A 26,541-nucleotide genomic window follows, 5' to 3' on the forward strand; every position below is an offset into this window, starting at 1 on the left:
CAGCTGTAAGAGAATGGAAAGTGTACTGGAAAAGGTCTGCTTTAATTTAGCCTTTTAGTTATTTATTTTTTTAAACAAAATCTAAATAGGTCTTAAAAACACCTGTTGTAAAAAAAATAAATAAAAAAAGATAAGAAGCAACAATAAATTAAAAGCTACAGTAGAAAACTCTTAGAAACTCTCAGGGTTAAACAATTGTGTGCAGTTTCCAGTTTCCTTCGGACTACACGTAACCAGCGGCTTAGTATTGTGTTCTTACGAGCAGTGGTTAGTTAAGCGATTAATTAACAACACTCTCCCGGGTGGACACAGGCATCAAAACGAGCAAACCCCCTCGGGAGAGCAGCCACGACGACAGTGGGGAGTGACGTTTGATTTGTCCAAAAGAAACTCGCAGGAAGTGACGCCTCCCTGTACGCGACGGGCGGGATATCCGCAGTAGTAAGCTAACTAATAACATGGCGAAGACTTACGATTACTTGTTTAAACTACTTTTAATCGGCGATTCCGGCGTTGGGAAGACCTGCGTGCTTTTCAGATTTTCAGAAGATGCCTTCAACTCAACGTTTATCTCCACGATAGGTGGGTAAAAGCCGAATTATCGGTGTGGTTTTGGACGAAAAGAGACATAGGAGTAGCCCATCCCGACAGGCTAATTCTGCTAACTTTTCTGGCTAGCATTCATATTGTACTACAGGCTAGTCAGGAAGCTTTCAACCGGCTAGTTAGAGGGGCTTTCCAGAAACCTCACAGACGTTGTAACCGGCCTGAATATTTGGCAACCTCAAATATATGTGATTTCCATGAGAGTGCACCCCACCTGACATTTTTATCGTAATAAATACTTTAACAGGGGTAAACTGAGCTAGCATGCTTCAAAGCTAACAGTGATAGTTGGCACTGTCATTTCCCTTATGACAGACTGCCCTGTACTTCGCACTCATGCTGCCAACGTTACAAAAGTGTGAATTATCTCGTGCATTAAAAACAGATATTGTTACTGTCTGTGGGGTGGTCAGGCAAAGTTTGTGGTGCTTCTAAAAGACAATTGATGTGACTTTTATTTTCTTCAGGTATTGACTTCAAAATCAGAACAATAGAATTAGATGGAAAGAAGATCAAGCTACAGATATGGTAAGATAGACAAGTCCATAAATTGTCTTCATCTGACAGGGTTTGGTGATGGATGACAGTGATATTAAGCTCCCTTCAAACTGAAAGTCAGCAGCATAATTCAGCATGCCTGCACTCTTTACTGTTTAGAATAATTGTTCTAAAATGAGAAGCATTTCTGATGAAGAAGCATTTCAGTATGATGCAATGCAATTTAACAGCAACACAAACAAATTTAAATCAGAAATTTATTATTTAAATTATTTAAATCAGAAAGAATGTTTCATAACAATGTTATCGTTAAAAACAGGTATTTACTTGTATTTACTTATCTACATGATCACTGCCATACCTGTATTTTCTGTGTGTATTTATTAACTTACAGATGGAAAGTTCCCAATCAAACAGACTCTTTGTACTCCCCACATTTGGTCTGGCCACCATTGGTCTAACCCTTCTTGGGGTTAATGTTAAGTCTTACCCTAAATCTAATCCTGTATATTTTAGAGAAAGACAAAAAGTACTTGATATTCTTAGAATTATTTTCTTTGTCCCCCTATTCATAAGACTTGAGATAAATTCAAAAGCAAAATACCACACAGCCTTGGCTTGGGTACCTAGCGTCACAAACGGTAATGACCTCACATTGTTGGTGTTAGCTGAACAAGTTATTGTATAACTGCTGGACAGTATCTACTACTGTAACTGACCAGAATAGGATTGTGTCAAGCGAGGAAAGTCACCAACACTTGTATGGAACACTCGGAAACTTGGTCCTGCTCCCTATTTTGTATGCTTTTAAAAAAATCTCTAAAAAAGCTGTTATACCCTTAATGTGTTCTGTGAGGACAGTTAACAGATGTATCTTCTGTGTAGGGATACAGCAGGACAGGAGAGGTTCAGGACTATCACAACAGCCTACTACAGAGGAGCCATGGTAAGTTGCATCGTTAGCCTTTCAGATGATACATTAGCTGAGATAATCTCTGGGAATGGAGTAGGTGAAATGATGTATGTACTGCAGCATAAACCTCTACTAGAACCACACCCCACATTGTTGTTAATGCCATGTACACCTGAAAAATCAGGTGTGCTCACTACAGCACCTTGGCAGTTTTTGCTAGTCCCTCCTACAAGCATACAGTTAGTATGCTTGTATTTGTAAACCTAATTGGACCTTCTTACCTTTGATCAAAGTCCTTTTACTTTGCTCCAGCACAACATGATTCATCACCGGTCGACGATGTTTCATCTCAGTTTCGTTTTATTGACATAGTGCTAATTAATAACAAGTGGTTATCTCACAGTGGTTACATGAGCTGCATATTTTCATTAGAGTTGATTCTCAGCTCTGTTTCTGTGGATCAGATAGATTCAAGAAGTACGCGATGACAGCACTGATCTTAGGTTACTGTGTTTTCTTATGTCTTCTGCTCTATGACCTCTGCAGGGCATCATGTTAGTGTTTGACATTACCAATGAGAAGTCCTTTGAAAACATCAAGAACTGGATACGGAATATAGAAGAGGTAAAAACCTTGCATTACTCGTACTTTTCTAGTTCTTTCTGTTCAGATTTCTTCCTCTTTGGTTAATTATTGATTTTGATCTTCTACAAAGTGCTATAGAGTAACGCTGTAGTTTTGATTCAGTTTCTGTTACGATTAAAATTATTATACCCAGATAATTAAGATAAAGCAGTTATTGTGCTAGGCCCTGTTTTGCAGGAACCCTCTTGTTTTGCCTTCTGCACATCCTTTTCCTTGTAATTTTGTCAACAAATAAAAGTCCAAATCCTCCTGCAGGGCTAGGTTTATTTAAGCAGCTTAATCTATTTGGGTTTTACAGAATAGTTGTAATTATAATTTTTGTGTTAGGGCTCAACGATTGGTATCAAATCTGAATTTCTTGTGCTTAGAATATCAATTTGGACAATAGCTGATGTTTATGCCCATGTTTTGCATTGTTATTTGTTATTCATTCTCCCTGTTGTACCAGAGAAGCAAAATTATAATTATAACGTAATAGCAGAACTATTTTAAGGTTACTACATTAAATGTAAACATACAGATTCATGCAAAAGTTTTAATCATTCACGATAAAGATTTTTTTTGGTGAAAAAATAAATAACTAAAAAAAATCCAGAGGCCTTCTTCGTCAGCCTTATAAATAACCAACACAGTATTTAATGAGTGTAAAATACACAGCAGATAAACATCAACATCAGTTACCTTTAGTAACAATGTTCTTATTTACTGGTGAGCTGGTGGCATTGAACAAGGTGAAAACATACCAGTATATTCTTAGTATATATGAGGTAGCTTTCCTACCTGTTCACCATGAGTTTCTTTTTCACAGCATGCATCAGCAGACGTGGAAAGGATGGTCCTTGGGAATAAGTGTGACGTTAATGACAAGCGTCAAGTGTCCAAAGAAAGAGGAGAGAAGGTGGGAATTGATTTGTCGGTGATAATGTTACTCTGAGGTCCCTGCAAAATAAAAGTAGTGTCTGAATAGTCCCACTAATGACTCTTTTCTTCTGCTGTTAGCTGGCGCTGGAGTACGGTATCAAATTTATGGAGACCAGTGCGAAGGCGAACATCAACGTGGAGAATGTGAGTTCAGTTTTCAGTAATTATTTGCTAGTTGTTGAAAGTGGTGTTGTGGAAGATGGCCAGTTTTTACTCTGTAAAACTAGGGGACAGCACATGTGCGACAGCTCAGATGTTAAATCATTTTTAACTCTTGAAATCCACACCGGACAACGACACAATTGTACTTCCTATTAGCAGGAAGCAGGTTCAAGCAGCTCTATCAGAATATTACAAGCATACCTAAAACCAAATATTTATACGTTATAAGAAAAAGAATTATTATTATTATTATTATTATTATTATTATTATTATTATTATTATTAATAATAATAATATTTATTTATCCCAAAGGTTGGGAAATGACTTTGAAACTCTTAGCTAAGTTTTTCTTTGAAGCATAAACGACGTGACTAAATATATAGGTAGAATATAACAGTTCAAAATAACTTTGAAAGGTAAAGTACTACAGATCCAATAAATCAAAACTTTTAATATGATCAAATAATGATCTTAAATCTTTCTTTTTATTCTTTGTTTAAAAGGGACAGTGCAGTTTAACATAGTCCAAATATAAAGCATGAAACTGATGTACTGCACATAAGTTTATAGCTATTGCTAATTTCTAACTATTGTCCCTTGTTGGGCTTACATTCATAATACACAAAGTTACAACATTCAATTACATGAAAACCAAAATACACCATGAATATAACTACAATTAATAATGTAAAAAAGAAGGAGATAATTTTATCTGAAATGAATGTGGCTATTATGGCATGACATGGTTAAGAGTTTCTGTGTCTTTAAACACATTAGAGAAAGTTTCCAGCTGCAGTGTGGTCAGAATCCATTAATCATGCGCAGCCACAGAATCCAAACCTTTTGCTCCTTCAAAGTGGATACAAAGAGATATAGCAAAGATGAATTCCTTCATCGAGTAATATGGTCGCATTCCAGCAGCTAGTAATTCAGTATTCAGGCCGCAGGAATGTTTCTGAGCTTTGACACGACTGGGATTTCCCCAATTTTCAATCGTAATAAGTGTAATCCCTCCACATATCTTCTTACTGCTCAGATTAATATCCCTGTCTCCCCCAAAGTCCTAAAGCCAGAGGCAAGGAAGTCTGAGTGCAGCACACCAAACTGCCCTCACTGGGTTTCCTCTGGTCTTGGGGCGTTTTCACATGCACATGCACTTTGTTGTAAACTCGTAGCTTTTCCTTGTTTTTTTTGTATTCGGTTTCTTTTCACATGGAGAAAACTCCAACCAAACCAAATGTGGAACTATAAAAGACACAAGAATTATCAGTTTGCGCCACAGACACATCTGGACAATAAACAATCTTGAAAACAAATACAGTATGAAGGTAAATGGCCTGTATTTGTATAGCGCTTTACTAGTCCCTAAGGACCCCAAAGCGCTTTACACATCCAGTCATCCACCCATTCACACACACATTCACACACTGGTGATGGCAGCTACATTGTAGCCACAGCCGCCCTGGGACGCACTGACAGTGGATTACAGGGAGAGTTTAGTTAGCCCTCACTTCATTTCGTGGTTAATGACTACAGTTTTTGCCCTCGGCACATGTGTGGTACTCTCAAACTTGCAGCCTACACGTTGTAGTTGGGTCAAACGACCTCCTCCAAAGAGTCTCGGTGTGGTTGTTCTGAGCTGTGCCTGAATCTAATCACCGTATTCAAAACCGCACAAACAAACCACCCTAAGAGGAAAATGAATTATTAATAGAGCACTTTTTAATAGCACGTTTGCCATAGAAGGCACCAAAACAACACATCCAATGAAACATTGATTATTTTTGATGTTTTCATTATTCTAATAATAAATAGAGGGTAATAAGAAACCACTCTGAGTTAAAAGCCAAACAAAATAAAAAAACGAGTTATTGTCCAAACACTTTAGATTCCCTGTGATAATTGCTGGAACACTTGTTTGGGATTACATCGTCTTGTTGTTTATTATTTATTTCTTAGTGATAATTGTACTGAATTATTGCTTCGGTGCGGTGTAATGATCTTATATGTTCTGGGTTTTTTTTGGTCTGCAGGCCTTCTTAACGCTTGCCAGAGACATTAAGGCAAAAATGGACAAGAAGCTGGTAAGAAAGTAGAGAAGTGAAAACTCTATTAATAGCTTACCCACAGTAGTTTCAGTAGGTATGGTGTTAATGGTGTTTTCTGGTGTCTTGGATGTTTTTCTAATTAATGGGCTTTAACATTTGTGCATTTTAGGAGGGAAACAACCCACAGGGCAGCAATCAAGGAGTAAAGATTACAGAACAACCCAAGAAGAGCAGTTTCTTCCGCTGCACGCTGCTGTGAGAAGACGAGTGCGTCGGCAACCACCATCGCCTTAACCGTGTCCCCCCACTGGACATAACTGGACAGAGCACACGCTGATCTGTTTTATCCTTCTTCATTTGTCTTCCTCCTTCTGATTTGTCCCGTCATTATGTAATTAGGAAAAGTCTACCCCCCCGCCTTGGTTTACCAGTCTTCCTTTAATACCTGTGGATCTAACTGCTGTGGGCTCTGTTACATATTTAATCTCATTTCTTTTTTTCTCCCCCACCCCCCATTAATTAATATTTTCAGTGTAGGCACAAGAGTGAAAGATTCTTAACGGTCACGTCCTTAAATACTAAGAAAGATCCAACCTTTCGGCAGTGACGGATAATAATTAAGGGATTCGTTCATCAAATTTGAGAGAGTTTTAATATCTACGTAACTAGAGAGGCTAATTTTTTAAGCAGCCATTTCCTGAGTTTATCATGTTCAAAAGCTGATTGTGCACAGCTAAATACCATATGGATTGGATACAAAAAAAAGAAAAAGTATTCTTCTTCTTAGAGATTAAGGACGTTGCATGTACAACATTGCCAAAACTCTGTGCACAGAAGAGCACTAACCAGAGGAGAAAGAGAAGTGGGAGACCCCAGTGCCCAGCTGAACAACAATAGGACAAGTCTGAGAAACACACAGAAACGCCTCACAGTTCCTCATCTGGCAGCTTTTTAAAAGAATGTATTTGTCTAGACTAGTTTTGAAGTGAGTAGGAAGTGCTGTTGCATTTCTTTGATCAAGAATATAACTTTTTCAGGTGCGTTTTGAGCCTTTAATCCAACACACAAAGGCTGATTCTCCAGACGCTGAACTAGCCGCATCGTTTGCTTCTTTAGTCAGCACAGCATTCTTCAGCTTCTTACATGATAAACTTGCGTTAGGTGACACGATGCAACATTCGAAGCCAGAGGCGATGGTTGCTGAAAACAGGGTATGTATGCTTGATCTTCCATTAAAGCTCAGTGATGGTTCCTGATGAATAATTCCATTTATCATTAATTTAATGCGCTATTACATAAAAACAAATATCCTTTTCCTTAAGGACGGTCCCCAGTCACCACAAACCTTTAGGCAGCGCTGTATTTGATCCTTATGACCAACAAAAGACCAGATTATACTTAAAGAATACGTGTATTACACTCATGTGTTTTTATAATATTTCGATTGTCACCTGTGCTTCCAAAGTGATGCGTACAATCCCCCCCCCCCCCCCCCCCCACACACACACACACACAAGATATTATACTAGATATTTGTCCTGACAGGGTGGTCTAGCTCTTTCCTTAATGTCCACATCTATGTAAATGCATCGTGTAAATATATTAAAAAAAAAAAAAAAAAAAAAAATATATATATATATATATATATATATATATATATATATATATATATATATATATATATATATATATATATATATATATATATATATATATAAATAAATTGATTATGATTCACCGTATTACAGAGTAATGCCAGCACATGTCACTCATCATATCCACAGTGGGGTTTACGTGTCCTTTCTTCTCGCGTCTTCTGCTAAAACATTCCAGTCCTCTTTAATGTGCAATGTAATGTATGAAAGAGCCCTGATTTTTCTCTTGTGTTCACATGTCTGCAGTAGGGTTGGGTTTTTAGAAAGGGGGGTAATTTAAGGGCACACACATGCTCCTTTTTCATGTTGCTTTCCACACTGTTTTAGCAATACCTACACTGACCACCTGGAGGCAACTTCAGCTACACAGCAGAAAGAGTCACAGCAATGGTGAAAGTGTGGTTTTATGCATTTGTACTTGTTCCGGTTGTCTGTTCCAATGGGGGAACATAAACACAACTGTTTCCTGGGCCTTGGATATGTGCTGTGCTGTAGCAGTATTTATGGAGTGAAAGAAATCATAGCACCAAAATGACAAAGTGCCCTTTTATGTTCTTCTTGATTATGCACTTTTCTTCCTTTTTCTTTCTGTTTTGGGAAAAAAAAGATTTCTTAACATTTATTGTCTGTGTTTATTGCAAGTCTTAACTGAAAGCAAAGAATTTGCATGCACAAGATTTCCACAGAGCCTCTCTGGGCTTCTTTAAAACATCTGAGCACTGAAACCAGAAATCTAGAGATTTTCTTTTTGTTTTCACAACATTCCCACTTAGTGATTGAACTTTTTTTTTTTTTTTTATGCATTTGCGTAGATTCTGATGCTTTTGGAAACCACCTTCTTCCACCTCTCCTCCTGTGTTGTTTTGGTCCAGTATTATGACCATCTAATCTATGCATTCTTGGTGCGTAGGAAACCTCAAAAGGCTTTGCACAGTTGACTTAATGAGCTTTATTTGAGATTAGAATTGTGCAGAGGATCCTTGATCTTGTTTTATTATTTTCTGCTGTCACTCCATGCAATTACATCGAGAGCTCATCAGAGGACAAAAAATAGGAAATTGAGCAAATCACGTCAAAGGCCAGATAAGCTGGTCCTTTGAAGTGGTGCTGAAGAGTCATCCAATCAAACCTGTAACAAAACGGTTTTCCTGTGGATTTAAGGAAATGTCAGCTTTGCTGGTTTAAATTTGTTTCGGCTGTTTCTTAAAATCACTCTCAGTTAAAATCAGTTCACAGCTTGATGAAAATCCAGCATTGTGAGCTACAGTCTGCCGTTGCTTTATTCTGTAATTCTCTCCCTTTTGCAAATGTGACAGTTCTGTGTTCACATATCTTAAGCATTCCTGAACTACAATTGGCTTTCTTTGCTGATTACTGATGGGCTTCATGTGGAATAAAGTAAATAATTCAGCAATTGTAAATAAGATCTACAATGATTGTACTGTAGTTTCGTAAATCTTATTGATCTACACTTTTTGTAGATATGTGTACTTTTGATGATTTATTAAAAATGAGATTCTTAAATGTGTCCAGTATGTTTTTCTGTGCAAAAACACAAAACATTTGCAGGACAAGTACTCTTGATGTTTTTCTTTAATTGTGTAGGTACACCTGTTCAGCTGGTTGTTGATGCATCTAACCAATCACATGGCAGCACCTCAGTGCATTTAGGCATGTAGTCAAGGTCAAGATGACCTGTTCAAACTGACAGATGCTGTCCCCACTGCTGTTCTGCATAGGCCTGAACCGCCCAGGCTAGATCATTAACATGACTTGCTACGGATACCGACTACAGGATGGCACAATTGTTATCCTCTACATCAAGCTGTATGCCAGGAGTAAATGAGACATATTGCAATGTCATTCAGGCTGGAAAAGTGTAACAAAGAGAGGGAAGATGGTTAGAACTGAGAGGATTGCACAACCAGAAGACGACACCGAGGACAGCTACAAGTACCTGGGAATCCCACAGGCAAGTGGGAATCACGAAGAGGCCGCTAGGAAAGCCGCAACCACCAAACACCTGCAGAAAGTAAGCAAGTCCTGAGCAGTCAGATGCCTGACTCGGATAATCAGCTGGCTAAAGGATGAGATGGAATTCCAGCACCCTGAGACTGTCTGCTAAGAAGGACGGCCGAGGACTAGTGAGTATCAGAACCACCATCCAGGATGAAACAGCAAACATCCATGAGTACACTGAAGTAAATACCTCAGCATTGACCCCAAACTAGGTAAGTGGCTCGAACAGATCCAGAGCACAGTCCCATAAACAGAATTAATATATATACACTGTATATGTCATTATATATCATCAATTGGTTAACTGGTTGCACCATGACACCAGTACAAATTGAAAATTTTGGTTCCTATAATCCAGTTTCTCTGAAATCTATTTATTGATGTTTTCCCATCCGTGATGTAGAGTTTTGCGTTGCAAATGAATCTGCCACTCTACCACATGGTAATATGCAAATGTGTAGCCTACGGCATCGAAGTGGCGCAAAAACTGCGGAGCAGTCTATCGCCTCATATTATCACGGGGATCTTGAGAGACTTGATTATTTCTGTACAAATGAGGAGATTTGTGGAGTCAGCATGCCATCTATTCCACACCCTCTGTAAGCAAGCGTATTGTACTCGTGCACTTCCTCCTCAGCCTTACAAACAGGGAAAGAATATGCCCGCAGTCTGAGCTGCAACTTTCACTTTAGTCAGCTGATGGAACCATGATTAGACTGAGGCTACTTCTCCCTGCCGCGTTCTCCTCTCTGATGTGGCACTGGTTTATTTTCTTCTCTATCAGTAGTTGGCAGTTTAAGGAAGCTTTAAGGTGTACAATAGGGGCCTGTTTGCTTGAGGAGAAGACATATGAGCATTAGTGGTTCCCTGATAACTTTCTTCACCAAGGTTTGAAAAAAAAAACCCCAAAAACGTATTTTTCATAAAATTGTGGAGGAGGTGGAGTGCGTAGGTGGGGGCACTTTGTGTATAAATGGAGAAGAGCCCTGCAGAAAGATTTGCACTGGAGCGCAACACTTCTGCTTCACACCAGAAAGACTTTGACCTTTGCTCTGACTTTTTTCTTTTTAACAATTGTCAGGTGGGCGGTGGATTTTCTCTGAAGCGGATGTCGATATTACAGGAATTTTTTTTTATTGAATCATAAATCAGTCAATAAGTCACCTATTATGCCTGAAAGCAGGATCTATTTTTCTTTAAAAGATGCTCACCTGTATATCATGCACTGCATATAAAAAAAATATGTTTTTACTAATGATAAGTTACATAAAATGCTGTGGGATGCGAACGTACTGCATGTCGTCAGTGACGTCTAGGAAGTTTCCCAGATGTAAATTGTTTTTCGGCACTCTGTAAAAATCTGGCCCTGGAGTAACGTGGGAGAGCTGGAAAGTACTGATAAAGTCTTTTGAGGTTTTTTGTTGTTGTTGCTTAAAATCACTCAGACTGTAGCCTCTCCTTTCACTTGTGTTTTATCTCCAATCTGTTAAGTCAGAACAATCACTTGAAGGTCATTTTCTCCACAGCTTTGCGCATGTGTGCTTGTGTGCATACAGCCACAGATACAATCAAGACATGCAACTTCAGCCTTAACGTATGTGGAGTATCTGAATAATTTAATTTCTTATTTAGTGATGCTATTCAGTGTTTTCTATGTGTCTCTTAAAAAAACTATTCTACTGTACTTAAAAATTTACTGTATTCTACTTGGATCGAGTAGGGTTTTGGCCCCGCCCCCGCCCCCAGACAGGTTTTTTCAGGTGCGCGAGCTCAGCCGTGTCATTCTATCTCGGAGCTGCCAGACAGGGTGAGTAACTTTTCCTATGAGTTTGTATTTGACGCCAGAAGCAACATTATTGAGTTTTATTCACAAAATCAGTATTCTGTAATGAATTATGTGTTCATATTGCAAATTTAAGATGAATTCACAAATATAATTGATAAAGTCTTACAACAGGTACTGCTGTAAACAAAGGTATTAGTGAGTAGACTCCATCCTTTAGCTCTTTGCCATTTTAAAGGAAAACTGCATTATGTTTGAGATTGTTAAAATGCACGGGAACTAATAATAATTCACCTGAGGAACTGTTGATAGACATCACAGAGCACTTCACCTGCAACAGGAACAATGAATATTTAAAATGCATATTAACACCCAGCTTTCACACCTGTATGTGGTCTCTACTGTAGGTGCGTAGTTAATGTACAGACTAAATATACTAACTTCTTCATTTGCAGGTCTTTGTGCTCAGTGACTTTTCCATTAGCCATAACTGTCGATTAAATGAACCATTACGCAGGAGGATGGAGGGAAGTCAGACGTTTCAGGGACAACGTGATCCTTACACCTGGTTCACAGAGTCTCAGCTCCAGTCTGTCATCAGGAACGGTGTAGTCCCGGAGTGGTTTCATGGGATCATTTCCAGAAAGTAAGTTTATGAGATATATAACTGTGCTCGCATTATCATTATAAAAGAGGGAAGAACATTAGGTTATTCCAGCTTTCCAGGACCCTTCAACCCCAGAAACAACCCTGATAACTCATAAACTACAAGGTCATTCTAAATGTGGGTCTTGCATAAATTGCTAGTACAATAAAAATGTAAAACCATTAGTGGCAACATCATCAATGTTAAAGGCTTCATCGCTTATAAAACTAAAAATGTGGTCTATATGACATAGTGCCTATGTAATGCAACATCTATAGGAGAAACATCCCTGAAAGAGAAAATTAATGAACATTTAAGTTGTACAAAGAGGAATCATTTAACCAGTCCTGTTGCAAGACATTTTATGAAAAACATTGCAGCTTGCCTTTATTTTTTTATAGGCATTGAAACCATTAAAGAGTCGGTAATATGAACTTTATCAGGGAAAAGACAGAAGCATTCTGGATATTTTGTTTAAAGAGTTTATTTCCTGCAGGTATGAATAAGAATCTATTTTGTTTTTATGTTTTTAATTAGATTTTCTAATACTGATGTTTTTTTTTTAATATATGAGTGAATGTGTGATTGGTTCATTTGACTTTTTTTCTGCAGTATACTGTTTTATTTAAACACACACTGTTTGGTATTTTGTAATGACCCTGATGAAGGCCGCACGTCTTCACCTCATATCATATCATACCTATATCATTACCTTCCATCTACTCCAGTGGAAGGCAAACAGTCCAAAATATGAGGAGCTAAGACTGAAAGATATCAGTTTTCATGACCTGATGTGATTGTCTAACTGACTGAACATTTTGTAAATGCTACATTTCTTTATTAATGTTTATTAAACTGTTAAATCATTCACATGCCACGGTATTCCGATATTTCTGGGAAAGCACAGGGTTAGACTCTTTTTCTCTCAACCGCCCATCTAATAGCCTTTGAACATCTAGGCACAAATATGTGTCAGCAGAGATTTGCATTTACTTTTCCTATAGGTTTTTTTTTACTCTATTTTTAGGCGGTGAGACTGAAACTAATCTTTCACTCTGCCGGTTTACTTTGGTCACTACACAGTAATTCCATAGAGTAATGGTTGATGCACTCAGCTAGCATGTGAAAGATGGTTCCATCCTGGAAGGAGACTCAAATCCCTTTAGGGATACAGCGTTAAACAAAGATACCTGACGTCCTGACGTCTTGTGAATAAGGGAACAGCTGAAAGTAGCTTACTTCACTTAATATGAGACCAAACCTGTGCTGTACAATTGCACTATGAGAGATGATTATATGGGATGTATTGCACAATTACCATGTTTTAAAGCTGTAGATCAGTTATTAAATATAGCTGGAAAAAGGACTGGTATACTTTTGATAGTTTAGTATCTTTAATTATGGTGACAGAGCAGTTAGCACTGTTGCACAGGAAGACAGTCACAGGTTTGACTCCACCAGCTGGTCTGCATGTTCTTCCTTTGACTGTGCTGGTTCTGTCCGGGTACTCTGGCTTCCTTCAGCAGTTCAAAGACATGCATGTTAGACTAGCTGGTGATTCTAAATTGGCTGTAGGTGTGAACTCTTTCACTATGTCATATGATATACAAAAACTATTTGTAGAATATGCCCAAAGGCCAGGCTGATTCCCACTATGATGTGATTCACATTTTAGTGACAGCTACGGTTTATAAATAACCCCAAACCATAAAATGTAAAGATTGAAGTGCATGCATGAAAGAGGCCTTTGTTTGTGGTCCTTTGTGTAGGACAGCAGAGGAACTGCTAATGGCTAAGCCGCCGGGTTACTTCCTCATCAGAGTCAGTGAGAGCAGGATCGGCTACACTCTCTCGTATCGGTGAGTGTTTTCAGCATGACGGAAACCTTATTTTTAAAGTAATGTGCTCACACACTTAGTGACCCTGACACTCCACTCTGTTCACTCTAATGTACTGACCAATCAGTGCCGAGGACCGCTGCAGACACTTTATGATTGATGCACTGGAACATGGCTCTTACATCATAGTGGGGGAAAACAGGTATCACCGGTTTCTGCATGACCTGGTGGACTTTCATCGTAGAACTCCCATCATGCCTTTCACTCAAGTGCTGACTGTTCCTTGTGGACAGGTGAGAAAATGTGCTTGTCTCAACTGCATTCATGCTTTTTTATGTTATTGTAAATTACAGGTTTACTTTTTAGTACATTAAATAAGCTCAGCATAAGCTAATCAAGCTAAGCTAAGTAAGATTAATTGTGTAAACTACAATAAAACATCTGTGCTGTAACTTTTCTACATCTTTTCAGGCTTCTAATGACAAGACTGACTATGCAGAACTACTGTTTTGCTCAAGAGGTCCAGACTCTAGGGCCAGTTTGCCACCAAACAACTTCCAGGTTCCCAGCATAAATCCACCAGGGTCAAGAGAGGATATCCCGCCTGCCCTTCCTCACCGCCCAAATTATTTGGGAAACTCACCAATTTTGCCTCCAAAAAGCCAAACAAATAGACTCTACCCTTCTTTGGAAGATGAGTTTCAGCACAATACCTCTCCACCCCCAGCACTGGTAAAAATGGCCTTGAAAACTATTGTTCAAGCTAAAGATCTCCGTACATTGTCTGATAAAGTTATGGTTAAAAGATTTTCATCTAAAAAGCTTTTCTTTGCAGTTAGCATCCTTTTATACGAATCTAAAGAATAAGTATGGCTCTAAATCTTCATGTAAAAGGATATTTGCTTATGATGATCAGGTTTGATTTAAACTGAAATAGTAGCATGAATATTTTCTAAAAACTGAAGACAGGTCCTGAAAACATGTTATCAATGAGCTACTTGCTGTGAGTGACTGAGAAGTCTAGATTTTTGACAAATTAGAAGTAAATGTAACCCTGAGTGTTGATGGATTTGTGGTGATGCACATTTGAGATGAGGTTTTCATTAACTTTCAAAATAAGAAGTAAAGAGATCTAAAAATAAAATAAAAAAATTAAGTTTGTCTTTATGTTCATCTGCAGCCTGTCCCAACACCCAGGAAGAAATATACAGGTGATAATCCTCCATCCAACCAGCCTCCCGAAGTCCCTTCTCGAGACTGCATGGCTCTGAAGCAGAATCAGGCTGTCAGAACAGTCTCTGCTCCTGAGAATCTGCCCACGTTTGCAGGCTCCGAACAACCGCCCACTACCAACAACCAGCAAGTGAGGAATCAAGAAGTAAAGCCGTCAGTCGTCACCAACCTAAAGAACTTCAAGAAGAAATTCCAAAAGAAGAGGGGCCCGTTGCAGGATAATTCATACGAAGAGATTAACACTGACAGGGGTGAAAATGATGAGCACGAGTACCAGGAGATCACGAGGGATCTGACCTTTTGTGAACCACCACTTTCCTCCAGCTGCACTCCTGTGAAGCTGACTGATGACATGTTACCCTTAGAATATATGCCACCTCCACCTTTTGCTCCAGGCTACGGATCCACATGAGAAAATAGAGTGCATAAAATATAGTGAATATGGACAGGTCACAGTGATCACCTGAAACTATAATAAACAAGTGTGTCAAGTCAAGGAAGAGGTTAATGTGTACATGTATCCTCATCTGGGCAAAGGAGAGGAAGTGGAAAATACTGCATTCGTCCAACCTTTATGATCCTTTATCTTTATGACCTTTGTTCACCTAAAGAGAGGCTTAATGTCAAAGCATTGCACCAGTCTTTCATTCTTAGGATGTGTCTACAACTGGCTAATGCAGACACTGAAACACAGTGAAACAGCTAGACTAGACACAAAATGTGCCTATCGGTTTCTTTAAAGTTTACTAATTAAATCATTCCGTGTGTTTTCTTTTTTTCCCTGTTGTATAAGATAACAGAGGCGGGATAGATGCCTCATCCTGTTTTCTGTCTTTATGCTAAGTTAAGCTAAGCTAAGCCAACAGCTGCCACAGCCTCATAATATTCCTATTCCTTTAACATTTAGGTCGCAAGGAATATTTATTATGCATAAAATTATAGGATAGATTAAACTGCCTCCTTCATGCAAATGTATTTAGTGCCAAATTATATATATATATTTTTTTTTAAATGTTCCATACATCAAAACTCTATTCAGACAAAAGGTGTCACATTAAAATGAATAATGCAATAAATTTGTTACATAGATGTCTACCTGAAGCCAATCTCCTGCCATCTTTGCATACATGCTTTCAAATTGAGGTTAAAGTTTTTCATACACTTATTTGGTAGGATATTAAAGTCTAAACATGCTCAGGGGAATTTTTGCGTAGCATATGCAAATAAGAAATAACAGCTGCTTTGAGTAAAGGTGGCATGCTGCTGCATCACATGCAGATCTCTGATCAGAAGTGTGATAGAGATGATGAAAGAGAGAGAGAACACCCAAACTGGTACATTTTTTACAGGTGGAAACATACAGCAGTGCACTCTTAAAAACATTATTTTGATTTTATGGCAAATAAAATTATAGCTAGATAGCTAAAAGAATACAGAGCTAGAAAAAAGCACTTCTAATGTTCATTCTTTATTTCTTGATGTATGCTCAATCAGTGGGTTTTGGTCAGTGGTTGTTGATCAATGGTCATGAGAATTTGCATAATTAAGATTAAGAAACTGACCTCCCAGCTCATTGTTCCTTCAGTGGGCTGGTTTCAGTCAATATGCAAATGTACTGTTTATAAGATTGGGGAAACCTGCAGTCAGCTGAGACTGAAGAAGTTACCTGGATGAGTGACGAAACGTTTCTCCCACAAAACGCTACGTCCAGATGAACAGAATCAACTTTGGGAGATTCATGCTTTATTCATCCCTCCACACTGTACTGACAGAAAAGTCTTGTATCATTACGGACTACCATCTAGTGGCAGCAAAAGACACAGGATGCTTGCACAATGAGTAGTACAACAGCGTCAAGGTGTCTGGCTTTAAATGGTTACTATTTTCGTGTTTTACTTTATTACTTTAAATCAGAAGGAAACAGTTACTAATAGCTGAGACTATTTTAAACACGTATATACTCACCAGCTACTGTATGAGTGCTGTAGCTATTATATGATTATTATGAGCTTGTGTAAGAGAAAAAAAATCAGCTTAACAAAAGCAATAAATCTCAAATATCAACATCTATATAACACTCATAAATATTTATAAAAATCGTTGGGGGGTTTTGCCTCGATAAGGAGGGTTTTTCTAAATATTTTTTGTTATATTGTTTTCTAGAGGAAATTGTCATCTATGTGATTGAGCGCAAAAATAAAGTGAAAAGTAAAGTAAAGTAAAGTCGTACAAAATCCATGATCAAAGTATAATTAATTTTCGAATATCCTGTCGACTAAGTGCGATCAAGAAAACAGAATCGACCGAGATGTCGCTGTTAGCCAACTCGATATAAGGAAAACAGCTGTCGGTGTTCGCCTGAGCAAAGGAGGAGCAAAAACCCCTTAATGAGTTCGATTTGTTTTCATTTCTGTTTAGAGTCACAACGGGACGACTGCCAGCATTTAAACACCGCCCTCCCTGGCTACAAAGGTGAGACAAAACACGCGAACCCGAACGCCTGGGGGCGACGTGACATCATCCCTAAAGCCTTTGGATTCCAGCTCGGGATCTTCCTGCGCTGTTTCATGTAAGGATCTAGGAAGTAGTCCCGCTATCTGAATCGACGTGTCTTTAGTTTTTAAAACAGCAGAAGCGGAAAGTTTCTTCTCTATATAAGCCAAAAATCTCAGCGAGAGTATGTCTTTCGTCCCAGGTCAGCCGGTGACTGCTGTTGTGGTAAGTTTGAGGGCTGTGGCTCTCCACATTTAACCGCACTCTATTGTTCAGCTTCTCACCCGACTTTAGCACCAAACCGTTTCGGTGCAAACTCTGAATTAACTAATGTTGGGTAACTACACGCGCTAACCAGCTAACTGGAGTTTTTGCTAACAGCAGAGCGACTTTCTTTGTTTAGCTAAAAGCAGTTGAGTGAGAGCAGCTGAACAGATATGAGCACTTTATGTACCCAGTAATGTTAAATTTAACCGAATAACTCATTAAATCACTGCAGCAAAGAAGTGGGCACTAACGCGGGACACAAAGGGTGACATGAAGTTGACCGTTAATTAAAAGACAACTGAGTTTATCGTCAGAAAACTGCTGTTAATGAAAATGGGCGTCGCCACCTTTGTAAATCAGGCTTCCTGGTCTTCTCCAAAGCTGAAGATCTAGCTGGAGATGGACAGCTGGGATTTTAGCAGGCCTGTGTTGTAGAGCAGAGTGTGTGACAAGCACTAAATTATCAATACTAGGAAATCTGAGCAATTGCTGTGATTTGAGCTAACTGATAAGTCAAGTTTTTCAGAGTCAAATCTTTGTTTAACTTTATATATTTTCATAAATCACTGTTGTTCGATCTTATTTTGCTTTTATTTGACCTTTGCAGCTCAACATTTGTCCCCCCAGAGTCCCTTTTGTATAAATAGACTGAAATATTGACGTAAAAGAGGCATTGCGTTTAATTTGTCCTGATCAAATAAAACAGCAGTCAGTGATTTGTGGGGATTGGATGAGGGTGGATCCATGCCCACCCAATACATCCACCTTGTTGCCTGTGTCCCCTAGCATCAGAGAGTGTGCACGGGCAGGGAGGTTGTTTATCCCAATCATAGTCTAGTCAGTTGTGTGTAAGAATCAGTTTCTGTAATGTCTTCTAAAATACATTTTTAATTCTTTAATATAATATTTTTTTAATGATCACTCAGTTGTGCCCCTGCTGGTTGACACACACTTCAGATCAAGCCACCTCCTATAATGAAATACTATAAGATAGAAGTCCTGACTTACGCAATAATTGCGCTACTCTACTATCATTGTTTTTTGTTCAATGCCCTCAAAGGACGTGTGGGTGTGTTTAAATTCCCGTTAACTTTTCAGACATTTTTTGAGTCATGAATTCTCTCATACAGGAGGTAGTTGCATAACATTGTACCACACACACACACACACACACACACACACACACACACACACACACACACCCTCTCCAGGGGCCAAAACCTAAAGACATAAATCAAAAAGTTTGTTTTATTTTCAGAATAATGTTTTTGTTTTTGATATATCATAGGACCAATAGTAAAACTGCATGACCAATTTAACATAACGGCAGCATAACAGACACTCCATGTTTGAGCTTTTCCCCCTGATAATTCAGCTAAGAAAATGTTAAAATATCTAACTTGAATAAATTTTTACAGGTAATGTCAAATTTGTTTCTGCCTGGAAGTTTCTTGTGGCTCCTTCTTGCACTTATAAAGTTATGAGGAATCAAAAATGCCGGAAAGAAATGTGGCAAATTTTAAATTGCAAAATTTTGACCTACTTTTTTAACTTTGAGAATTTGTAACTTGAAAAGTTTTTACAGCACAACATCATTCGCATGAATTCAGTAAATATATTACATTTATTATGCATTAAAAAGTCAGTGGATTCGAAAGGTGGGAATGTATTTTTCTTGCTTTAGCTGTTAGAGTTACATAATTTGAAATAAAATTTATACAGTACATATAAGTATTATGTCACAGGTCTACACAAAAATACCTTTGAAGCAGGTTTACTGTAATACACAAACTTACTAGATGTTTGTTTGTTTTTTTTTTTTCATCAAGTCTCGAACAACTAAATCACCTGTGTTGGCGTGCAGGTACACCTCAGCCCCCTGAAAGCTCTAATCTATATCAGATGTTATGAGGAGTCATAATAGACTGGTGTACGCCTTTTAATGCACAAATAACAGCTATTAAAAATGTTGTGTGATTTTCAATTCATGTCTATAAAATTATACATCCCTAGCAACCACCTAGCAACAAGCTGAAATTGCCCATTGTTAGCATATAAAGAAAGACTTCTCACTGTGATTGAGTATATCGGTTTGCCAACAGCATGAACACGTCAAAAATACTGTAGCATACACATGCTGACTTTTAAGTCTGCCTGTAGGGTCCTTGTGATTACGCAGACTGTGTGAATCCGGCACATTGAGAAAAGCAGCTCAAGTCATTGTCAGACTTTGGATCAGCCACACTACTGAGAGGCTGTCTGATTATTCACTGTCGCGCACACAGAGCCAGTCTTTGTGTTTTGAAGAGTCTCTCTGAGTCATCTGTCTCTGCGATGTAGTGAAACTGCAGCTGCTTGTCAGTGTCAAGGGTAGGGCCCGTCTGTCTGGACTCGAGTTAAGAAAAAACAGCCTCTGAGATCCATCGTTTGCCTGCACTGAAATCTAGAAAATGAGTCTGTGGTGATAAGTCGGTGCTTCACTACCTGACGGGAAGATAAGTTGTCCATCTTTCTGTAATTACTGCGATGTGTATGTCAGTTGGGAGTAGAGCAGGGCGATATGACCAAAAATATTTATCACGATATACATTTGAAAATTTGCGATAACGATATAACTGACGATATAATTGACACTAGACAAAATACTTTACAACTCCACAACTTTATTAGTTTAAAAAAACCCATCAATGTATTTTCACTTAAAGAAGCAGCTGTTTTTTTTTTTTTGTTTGTTTTTTTTATGTGCATTAAAGTTATATAAAAATGTAACAATGCAAATTCCTTGCTGACAGTTTAACCAAAAGGCGTTTCCAGTGGAAACTGGCCGACATATCCTCAGCATAACCATGTATAATATCCACAAAACTTAAAAAGAGGTTATACACACACAATACGGTAATATTATGTTGAAGCACAGTGAGGCGCCTGACTACGATAGCCGTAATGCTCCGACAATCCATCAAGCGGTGCGGGTTCGTAGCTTAGCAAAGTCGTACTAAAACATTTGACAGATTTTTGAGCGCCGTGTACATAAAATCATTTCGAGGTCAGTAAACACAACCAGAGTTCATACAGTAAGACACACGGGATTATAAGGGGCACTGTCGATTTTCAGAAAAATCAAAGGATTGATTTTAAGTGCCATATTTTCCAAACAACACGGTAATAACGACGGCCCGCTAGCATGCTCTACCAAAAATAGTGCTTTGTTGTGTATCTGACGGACGAAAGCCAAACCAGGAAACATCAAAAGTAGTCAAAATGGCCAATTATAGCCTGGACCCCAGAGGGTTAAACAACAAGTAACGCAATAGTTACTTTTCAAGTAATTAATTATTTTTAGAATCTTGTAACTCAGTTATTAACTCGGTTAATTTTTTTGAAGAAGTAACAAGTAACTATAATTAATTAATTTTTCAAAATAACTTGCCCAACACTGATTATTTATGGGTATGGAAGTGTTTCGTTTTTCTACCTTCATAGTGAAGAGCTTTTAATCCGATCGTAGTGAAATGTGAAGGGAAGCAATTGCGTTCTTTCCGTGGTCCTGTCAACCTAATTTAACTGGAGTTTATCGTATTAACATTAGCAGTGATGGAAACAAGAACATTTCAGCAAACGTGACTGAGCAGCACGCGAGAAAGCTTGGTGATAAGCCTACCCAATATTTTCCTCAACAGTATTTAATGTTTTTAAATTTGTTTTCTTTTGTTAAACAGGAACGAGTTGAGATTCAGAAGCTGCGGCAAGGAGAGAATCTCATCCTTGGCTTCAGCATCGGAGGAGGGATAGACCAGGACCCCGGGCAGAATCCCTTCTCTGAGGACAAGTCTGACAAAGTGAGTTTATCTGCAGCTATCATCTCTTTACGTGCAGTTTTTTCATCTTGATTCTCTCCCTTTGTTCTTAATAGAATATTTGTAGACAATAGTGATGTAGCCGAAAGGAATAAACCCACAAATGACCCTATCAAAAGTGAAATTATATATTTTCCATGTTTTCTGTCATGGTTATACATATACAGCGGTGGATTTTAGTATAAATGTGATCAAAGTTTAAGATGATGAGGTGCTCTGTCTTCGGGTCACTCGTTTTGGTTATGTGGATTTTATTCTTAATTTGGCAAGACGCTGAATATCCACCCACAAGTTGCAATTGCGCTAAAGCCTAGTGGTACAAGTATCCACAAAGTACTTATTGTTTTGGTTAACTAAAGGCCTGAACACGTTACTCATGGCCTCGGGTGGTGACTAAACAAACTCAGCAGAGCTACAGAGAGGAAGACTTCAGGTTTACATTAAGTCATGCTGACTGCACAGAAATGTACCAGCTGATTTGTTAGAGAGGAATAAGACTTAGATACTGGCTTCTACACTTTTACTGTTTCCTTTATTAACATATTTTTGAGCATTACAGGAACTTTGTTGTGAGAGATGTCCTCTGTGCCCTTAAATTAACAACAGATCAGGCCTCTGTCCATTTTTCTCTTTATTTTAATCCTAGTTTTACTTTAATGGGACAAAAATAATTTCTTATGCTAGTGTATCCTTTACACTTTAAGCACTTGATGCTTTCCCCCTGGGATCCTCCTCCTGTACTGCCAGACTGGCAGTATTGAAGGCAAAGGCCTTCAGGGATATTCTGTATTATTTTGGACTACCCATTTTAAACCAGACCTGCTCTCCAATTGTGGCAAAAAAATGAAATGATGAGTTCTTTGTTTTCACAGGGCATTTATGTGACCAGGATATCACCTAAAGGCCCAGCAGACTTGGCCGGCTTGAAGATGGGAGACAAAATAATGCAGGTATTTAGTGAAATGAAGTTTTTCTTTTGGAATAGTTGATCCACAAGATGGCACTGTGTACCTCAGGAGCAGTGCTGTGATGACTTTTACTTTTGGTATTTGATTCTTTTTATTTCAAACTAAGTTCCTTCCTTCTTTCCAGGTGAACGGTTGGGACATGACCATGGTGACTCATGATCAGGCTCGTAAAAAACTAACAAAGAAGAGAGAGGATGTGGTACGACTGCTAGTAACCAGGAAGTCGCTTGAGGAGGCTGTCAAACACTCTAAGTGCTCTTATCCCAAACACTAGTGTGGTGGCTCTACTTTTACACAGACTAATGCCATAGCCAAGGAATGAAGACTCACTTGGAGAACACATACTACTCCAAATAGTTGCACCGTGGCCTTTATACTCCAGTAATGCAAAAATAGATAAGTAAACAAACTGAGACAAATCAGTTTGTTCATTCAGATCAGTCTGTAGAAAATGAGACTGTTATCTGTTTTGTTTTTTTCTCTCATTTGTGGCATATCCAATTATAACTGATCTCAGTAAATTATGTGAAATGACGCTGCTTGAATAACAGCATTTGAGATATTTGTAGCGATTATCATCTTCATTTGTACTTAAAGCAATTTAAATTAGCATTTGGAGAACATTTTATAGACCGGTTCTTCTGCAAGGAGTGTTAAGTCATTCACACATTTAGAATTTATTTGTTAAGTAATTTGTAATTTGTCCACAAGGTTATTTGGGAACAATCCGAGTTTAATTTGTTTTCCAGCAGCTGACCAAAGTTAAACTGGACACACTGGATACACCCAGAAAAATTCACTGTTGTTTATTCATCTCAGTTAAAGAACCAATATTTTTCTGCCACTAACACAGCAACAAATGCCAAAGTAAAATCAAAGTTTTTGTAATTTAGTATTTCCAGTTTTCTTTTTCTTTAAATAATGGTACAGTGTATTGTATAAAATCTATGCAAAAAATGTCAATAGAGCCAATTTCCAATGTGTTTTTTTTTTCCTAATGATAATTCTACTGATGCATCACATTTTTCAAGTTGCATTCAGTGTAACATCCTCTCATCTGTTAAAGTAACTACACAGCCAGAATTACAGTAAAGGTGTTTCATATGAACATTACTTCACATGTTGGATGTTTCTGGATGCACACTTGTCAAATCAGCTTTCTCATTTTCGGCATATTTGCTTCCAGTTACCTTTTATCGGCTTCAGAAAGAGAACGATGCTTTTTTGTTTTTGTTTGTTTGTTTTTCCTGGAGGAGATGATATTCAGCAGTTAGCTCCACTGAGACTGTTTCGAGGTTTAAATAGTTTTGTTTCTTGTCACTGAACAAAAGTCCAGTTTGAAACTGTAAATCAGCCAAGAAGGAGTGAATGTTGTTTGTTAACTTGAAAATGTGCACAGCAGCCTTAAATGTATTAACACTAAGTTTTAATAATTCATTTCCAATTTACCAGTGTGGTATGATCTCATTAGTGCATCTTTCCTGCAACATGTAATAAATGACACTGGAGATGACTGGTTTACTTCTAATAAGTATGTTTGCTATGAAACCTTTTCGTACTGAAACCGATATTCTGCTACATTTCTTTTACTTTTGGGTGAACTTACTTTTTTTTTTTCCATATGTAAGTTGCTTATAAAATATTAAACTTTTTACAATATTATACAAGCAATAATCAAGTTTGTAAAATAAATGGTTTGCTCAAATAAAATACCTGTATAACTGTAAAAAAAACCAAACAAACATGCTGCTGGTCATTTATTGTTTCATACTGTACTGTAGAGTCGATTTACAGGCACATGTGGGCCTCCCAGTATTTTAAATTCATGTCATCTTAGATTCTCTAAGAGTTTTTGACGAACTGCTCTGTTGGAAACCACTGCTTCAGAAAATGTCAGTATAGCGGTATTTTTATAAAAGTTTAGCCTGCAAAATTTTATGTTTCAAACATTTTGCTAAAGACTTTGTGCTCATCTGGCAGTTTACAAAGTTTGTTTTGGTATTTTTGTTGTTTGTTTCATTGTAGAACATTTGAAAAGGGAATGTTTGTCAGATATAAAAGGAGTTCTGCTTTTTCAACAATGGCCGACTGAACGCTGTTTAGAGTTGTACTATCTTGATATGTTAATGTCATTGGGTCTGATCCAAACGTTGTCAGGGTGCTCGAACACGAAACCAACAGATTCAGATAATGTCATGTTAATAGAAAGGACCGCATGTGTGAAACGTGCTAAAATCTGCGAATAACAGACATACAGTAACTGATTACTTTACCCCTCTTTTTTATGTTGCAGGACCTTCAGATAGCTTCGTCATGCCAGTTAAAGAGTAATCAGCTGACATTTCAAAGCAAAGAATCTATTCCCTGACCTTTCCGTGTTTAGCAAGGCTTTTTGATAGTGACCTCTTCTTTTATCTCTTAAATGTGTCCGCTATCAGCTATTCAAAGCATACCTTTGAACAGAGGTCTCAGATAATTCATAGAAAGGAACCTTTCCATTGTGTTGCTATAACTGCATATGCCTCTAATATTTCATTTTCCACTTTGCGCAGTGACAAATGTGTTCAAAATAACACTGGAAGTGCATTTCTCTGCCTGCAAGCTACATAATTGTAAACCCTTTTTTGGGGTACACTTATGTTCCAGGGCAATAAAAAGTAAACATTCGCACCAGTACTTCTAGATTTTAAGGTGAAATATTAAAGCTATTTAAGGGGAAAATTTAAAAAAAGGAAATGTTGTTTTTATTTGTATTTTATTAATTTCGAATAGATCAGGGCTACTGTGATTTTAAATTGTTTTGGAAAAGCTGTTTTTGGTGTTGTGTAATGCACTGCCAGTGAATTATTTGTGCTCTGAGGACCAAACACCTGAACTGAATGTGCTGTGTAATGTTTAAAGTCTTAAAATAACATCTGGACACATAATGGGAGAGGGTCGATTTAGGGCACCGCTTAGCTAAAATCCCCCCTTTGAGAAATAATTTATGAGCGAGCCGTGTGTGTGCGCTTGTTATGTTTATCAGGACAGAGGAAGCATGCTCCATTCCACTTACCTGGGCTTCATAATACTATTGCACCATGTTGTGAGACAAGAATGCGATTGTGCAAACACCAGCTAAAGCTCAGACTCGCTATCTAGGTTGGCTTTCCCTAATACCGCAACATTAATACCTTGTGTGTTGCTAGGTAACTAATGGACAGCTATTAAGTGGGTAACAGCGAGCCCCTAATTTGATTCCAGTGTGATTATTTAATCAGCATTTACCAGTCAGCAGTAGTTAAACGAACCACCTATAATGACATGAGTAAGAATGCAGCTTCTTGCTGCTGAAAAATAACACTAAGACAAATGTTTCTTCCTGCAAGCGGGTGAATAATTACACTATCTAAACATGGATCATACATGATCCATGCCTCCCACGTTATGGCAGGATAATTGGGTTGCCATGGTAATGCGGACTGCTCCTATCACTGTGGTCATACGCCAGATTAGAACTTGAAGGAAGCCTACAGAGGTATCCCGATCCTAGGCTGGACTGTTGTAATTCCTTATTGCGAGGCTGTTTAATAGCTCTACTACCTGACAAAACCATATTTATATCTAATTGTTAGCCACTTATCACTGGCTGCCTGTGGGACTCATAATATCCCCGTGGTTCTTGGAGTTCTAAAAAGTATAGTAGGAGGTAGAGCCTTCAACTTTCAGGACCCTGTTCTGTAGAATCAGCTCCCGGTTTGGACTCAGACACCACGTCTACTTAAAAAATTAGGCCTAAAGTCCTTTTTATAAATCTTATATTTAAGGTTGGATCTGTTGTTCAGTGATATAGGCTCAAAATGCTGGGGTAGATGCTATATTGTGCATCTTCTCTGCTTTCCTCTCTCATCCACCATGCATTTATTAGTATGTTGCACTATTTCTGTAACCTTCTGTGTTTTCACTCTTTCTGCATTTTTTTTCTAGCTCAAGTGCTGCACGTTACTGA

At 38.1% G+C, this 26,541-nt stretch overlaps 3 protein-coding genes across 3 annotated transcripts; all 3 read left to right on the forward strand.

The window, feature by feature from the left end:
* Window positions 1–81: 81 nt before the first annotated feature.
* Window positions 82–7,057, forward strand: LOC147301035 (ras-related protein Rab-8A). Its single transcript, XM_086282509.1, has 8 exons — window positions 82–582; window positions 1,074–1,134; window positions 1,990–2,050; window positions 2,564–2,641; window positions 3,471–3,560; window positions 3,662–3,727; window positions 5,780–5,830; window positions 5,964–7,057. Exons 1-8 carry the CDS (start codon window positions 459–461, stop codon window positions 6,051–6,053), a joined length of 621 nt encoding a protein of 206 aa, XP_086138635.1. The 5' UTR covers window positions 82–458; the 3' UTR covers window positions 6,054–7,057.
* A 4,582-nt stretch (window positions 7,058–11,639) lies between these two features.
* hsh2d (hematopoietic SH2 domain containing) lies at window positions 11,640–16,331 on the forward strand. The gene is made up of 5 exons (XM_086283112.1): window positions 11,640–11,897; window positions 13,667–13,756; window positions 13,863–14,028; window positions 14,207–14,467; window positions 14,916–16,331. The coding sequence occupies exons 1-5, from the start codon at window positions 11,773–11,775 to the stop codon at window positions 15,378–15,380; spliced, it is 1,107 nt and encodes a 368-aa protein (XP_086139238.1). The 5' UTR covers window positions 11,640–11,772; the 3' UTR covers window positions 15,381–16,331.
* A 1,139-nt stretch (window positions 16,332–17,470) lies between these two features.
* On the forward strand, window positions 17,471–24,066 carry tax1bp3 (Tax1 (human T-cell leukemia virus type I) binding protein 3). Its single transcript, XM_086283714.1, has 4 exons — window positions 17,471–17,686; window positions 21,448–21,567; window positions 22,458–22,535; window positions 22,678–24,066. The coding sequence occupies exons 1-4, from the start codon at window positions 17,648–17,650 to the stop codon at window positions 22,825–22,827; spliced, it is 387 nt and encodes a 128-aa protein (XP_086139840.1). The 5' UTR covers window positions 17,471–17,647; the 3' UTR covers window positions 22,828–24,066.
* Window positions 24,067–26,541: the final 2,475 nt, after the last annotated feature.

Source organism: Aulonocara sp. 'chitande type north' Nkhata Bay, linkage group LG23 (assembly GCF_057382095.1).
Source record: "Aulonocara sp. 'chitande type north' Nkhata Bay isolate Kocher_YH1m ecotype deep benthic linkage group LG23, A_spYH_male_GT1.1, whole genome shotgun sequence".
Classification (NCBI taxonomy): Eukaryota; Metazoa; Chordata; class Actinopteri; order Cichliformes; family Cichlidae; genus Aulonocara; species Aulonocara sp. 'chitande type north' Nkhata Bay.

Excerpts from the sequence above, each read along its gene's own strand:
- LOC147301035 (XM_086282509.1), top strand. The coding sequence starts at position 459 with ATGGCGAAGACTTACGATTACTTGTTTAAACTACTTTTAATCGGCGAT. Across the intron at positions 2,051-2,563 it reads CCTACTACAGAGGAGCCATG|GGCATCATGTTAGTGTTTGA; the intron begins GTAAGTTGCATC and ends TGACCTCTGCAG. Across the intron at positions 3,728-5,779 it reads CGAACATCAACGTGGAGAAT|GCCTTCTTAACGCTTGCCAG; the intron begins GTGAGTTCAGTT and ends TTTGGTCTGCAG.
- hsh2d (XM_086283112.1), top strand. The coding sequence starts at position 11,773 with ATGGAGGGAAGTCAGACGTTTCAGGGACAACGTGATCCTTACACCTGG. Across the intron at positions 13,757-13,862 it reads GGCTACACTCTCTCGTATCG|TGCCGAGGACCGCTGCAGAC; the intron begins GTGAGTGTTTTC and ends CTGACCAATCAG. Across the intron at positions 14,029-14,206 it reads TGACTGTTCCTTGTGGACAG|GCTTCTAATGACAAGACTGA; the intron begins GTGAGAAAATGT and ends ACATCTTTTCAG.
- tax1bp3 (XM_086283714.1), top strand. The coding sequence starts at position 17,648 with ATGTCTTTCGTCCCAGGTCAGCCGGTGACTGCTGTTGTG. Across the intron at positions 21,568-22,457 it reads CTGAGGACAAGTCTGACAAA|GGCATTTATGTGACCAGGAT; the intron begins GTGAGTTTATCT and ends TTGTTTTCACAG. Across the intron at positions 22,536-22,677 it reads TGGGAGACAAAATAATGCAG|GTGAACGGTTGGGACATGAC; the intron begins GTATTTAGTGAA and ends CCTTCTTTCCAG.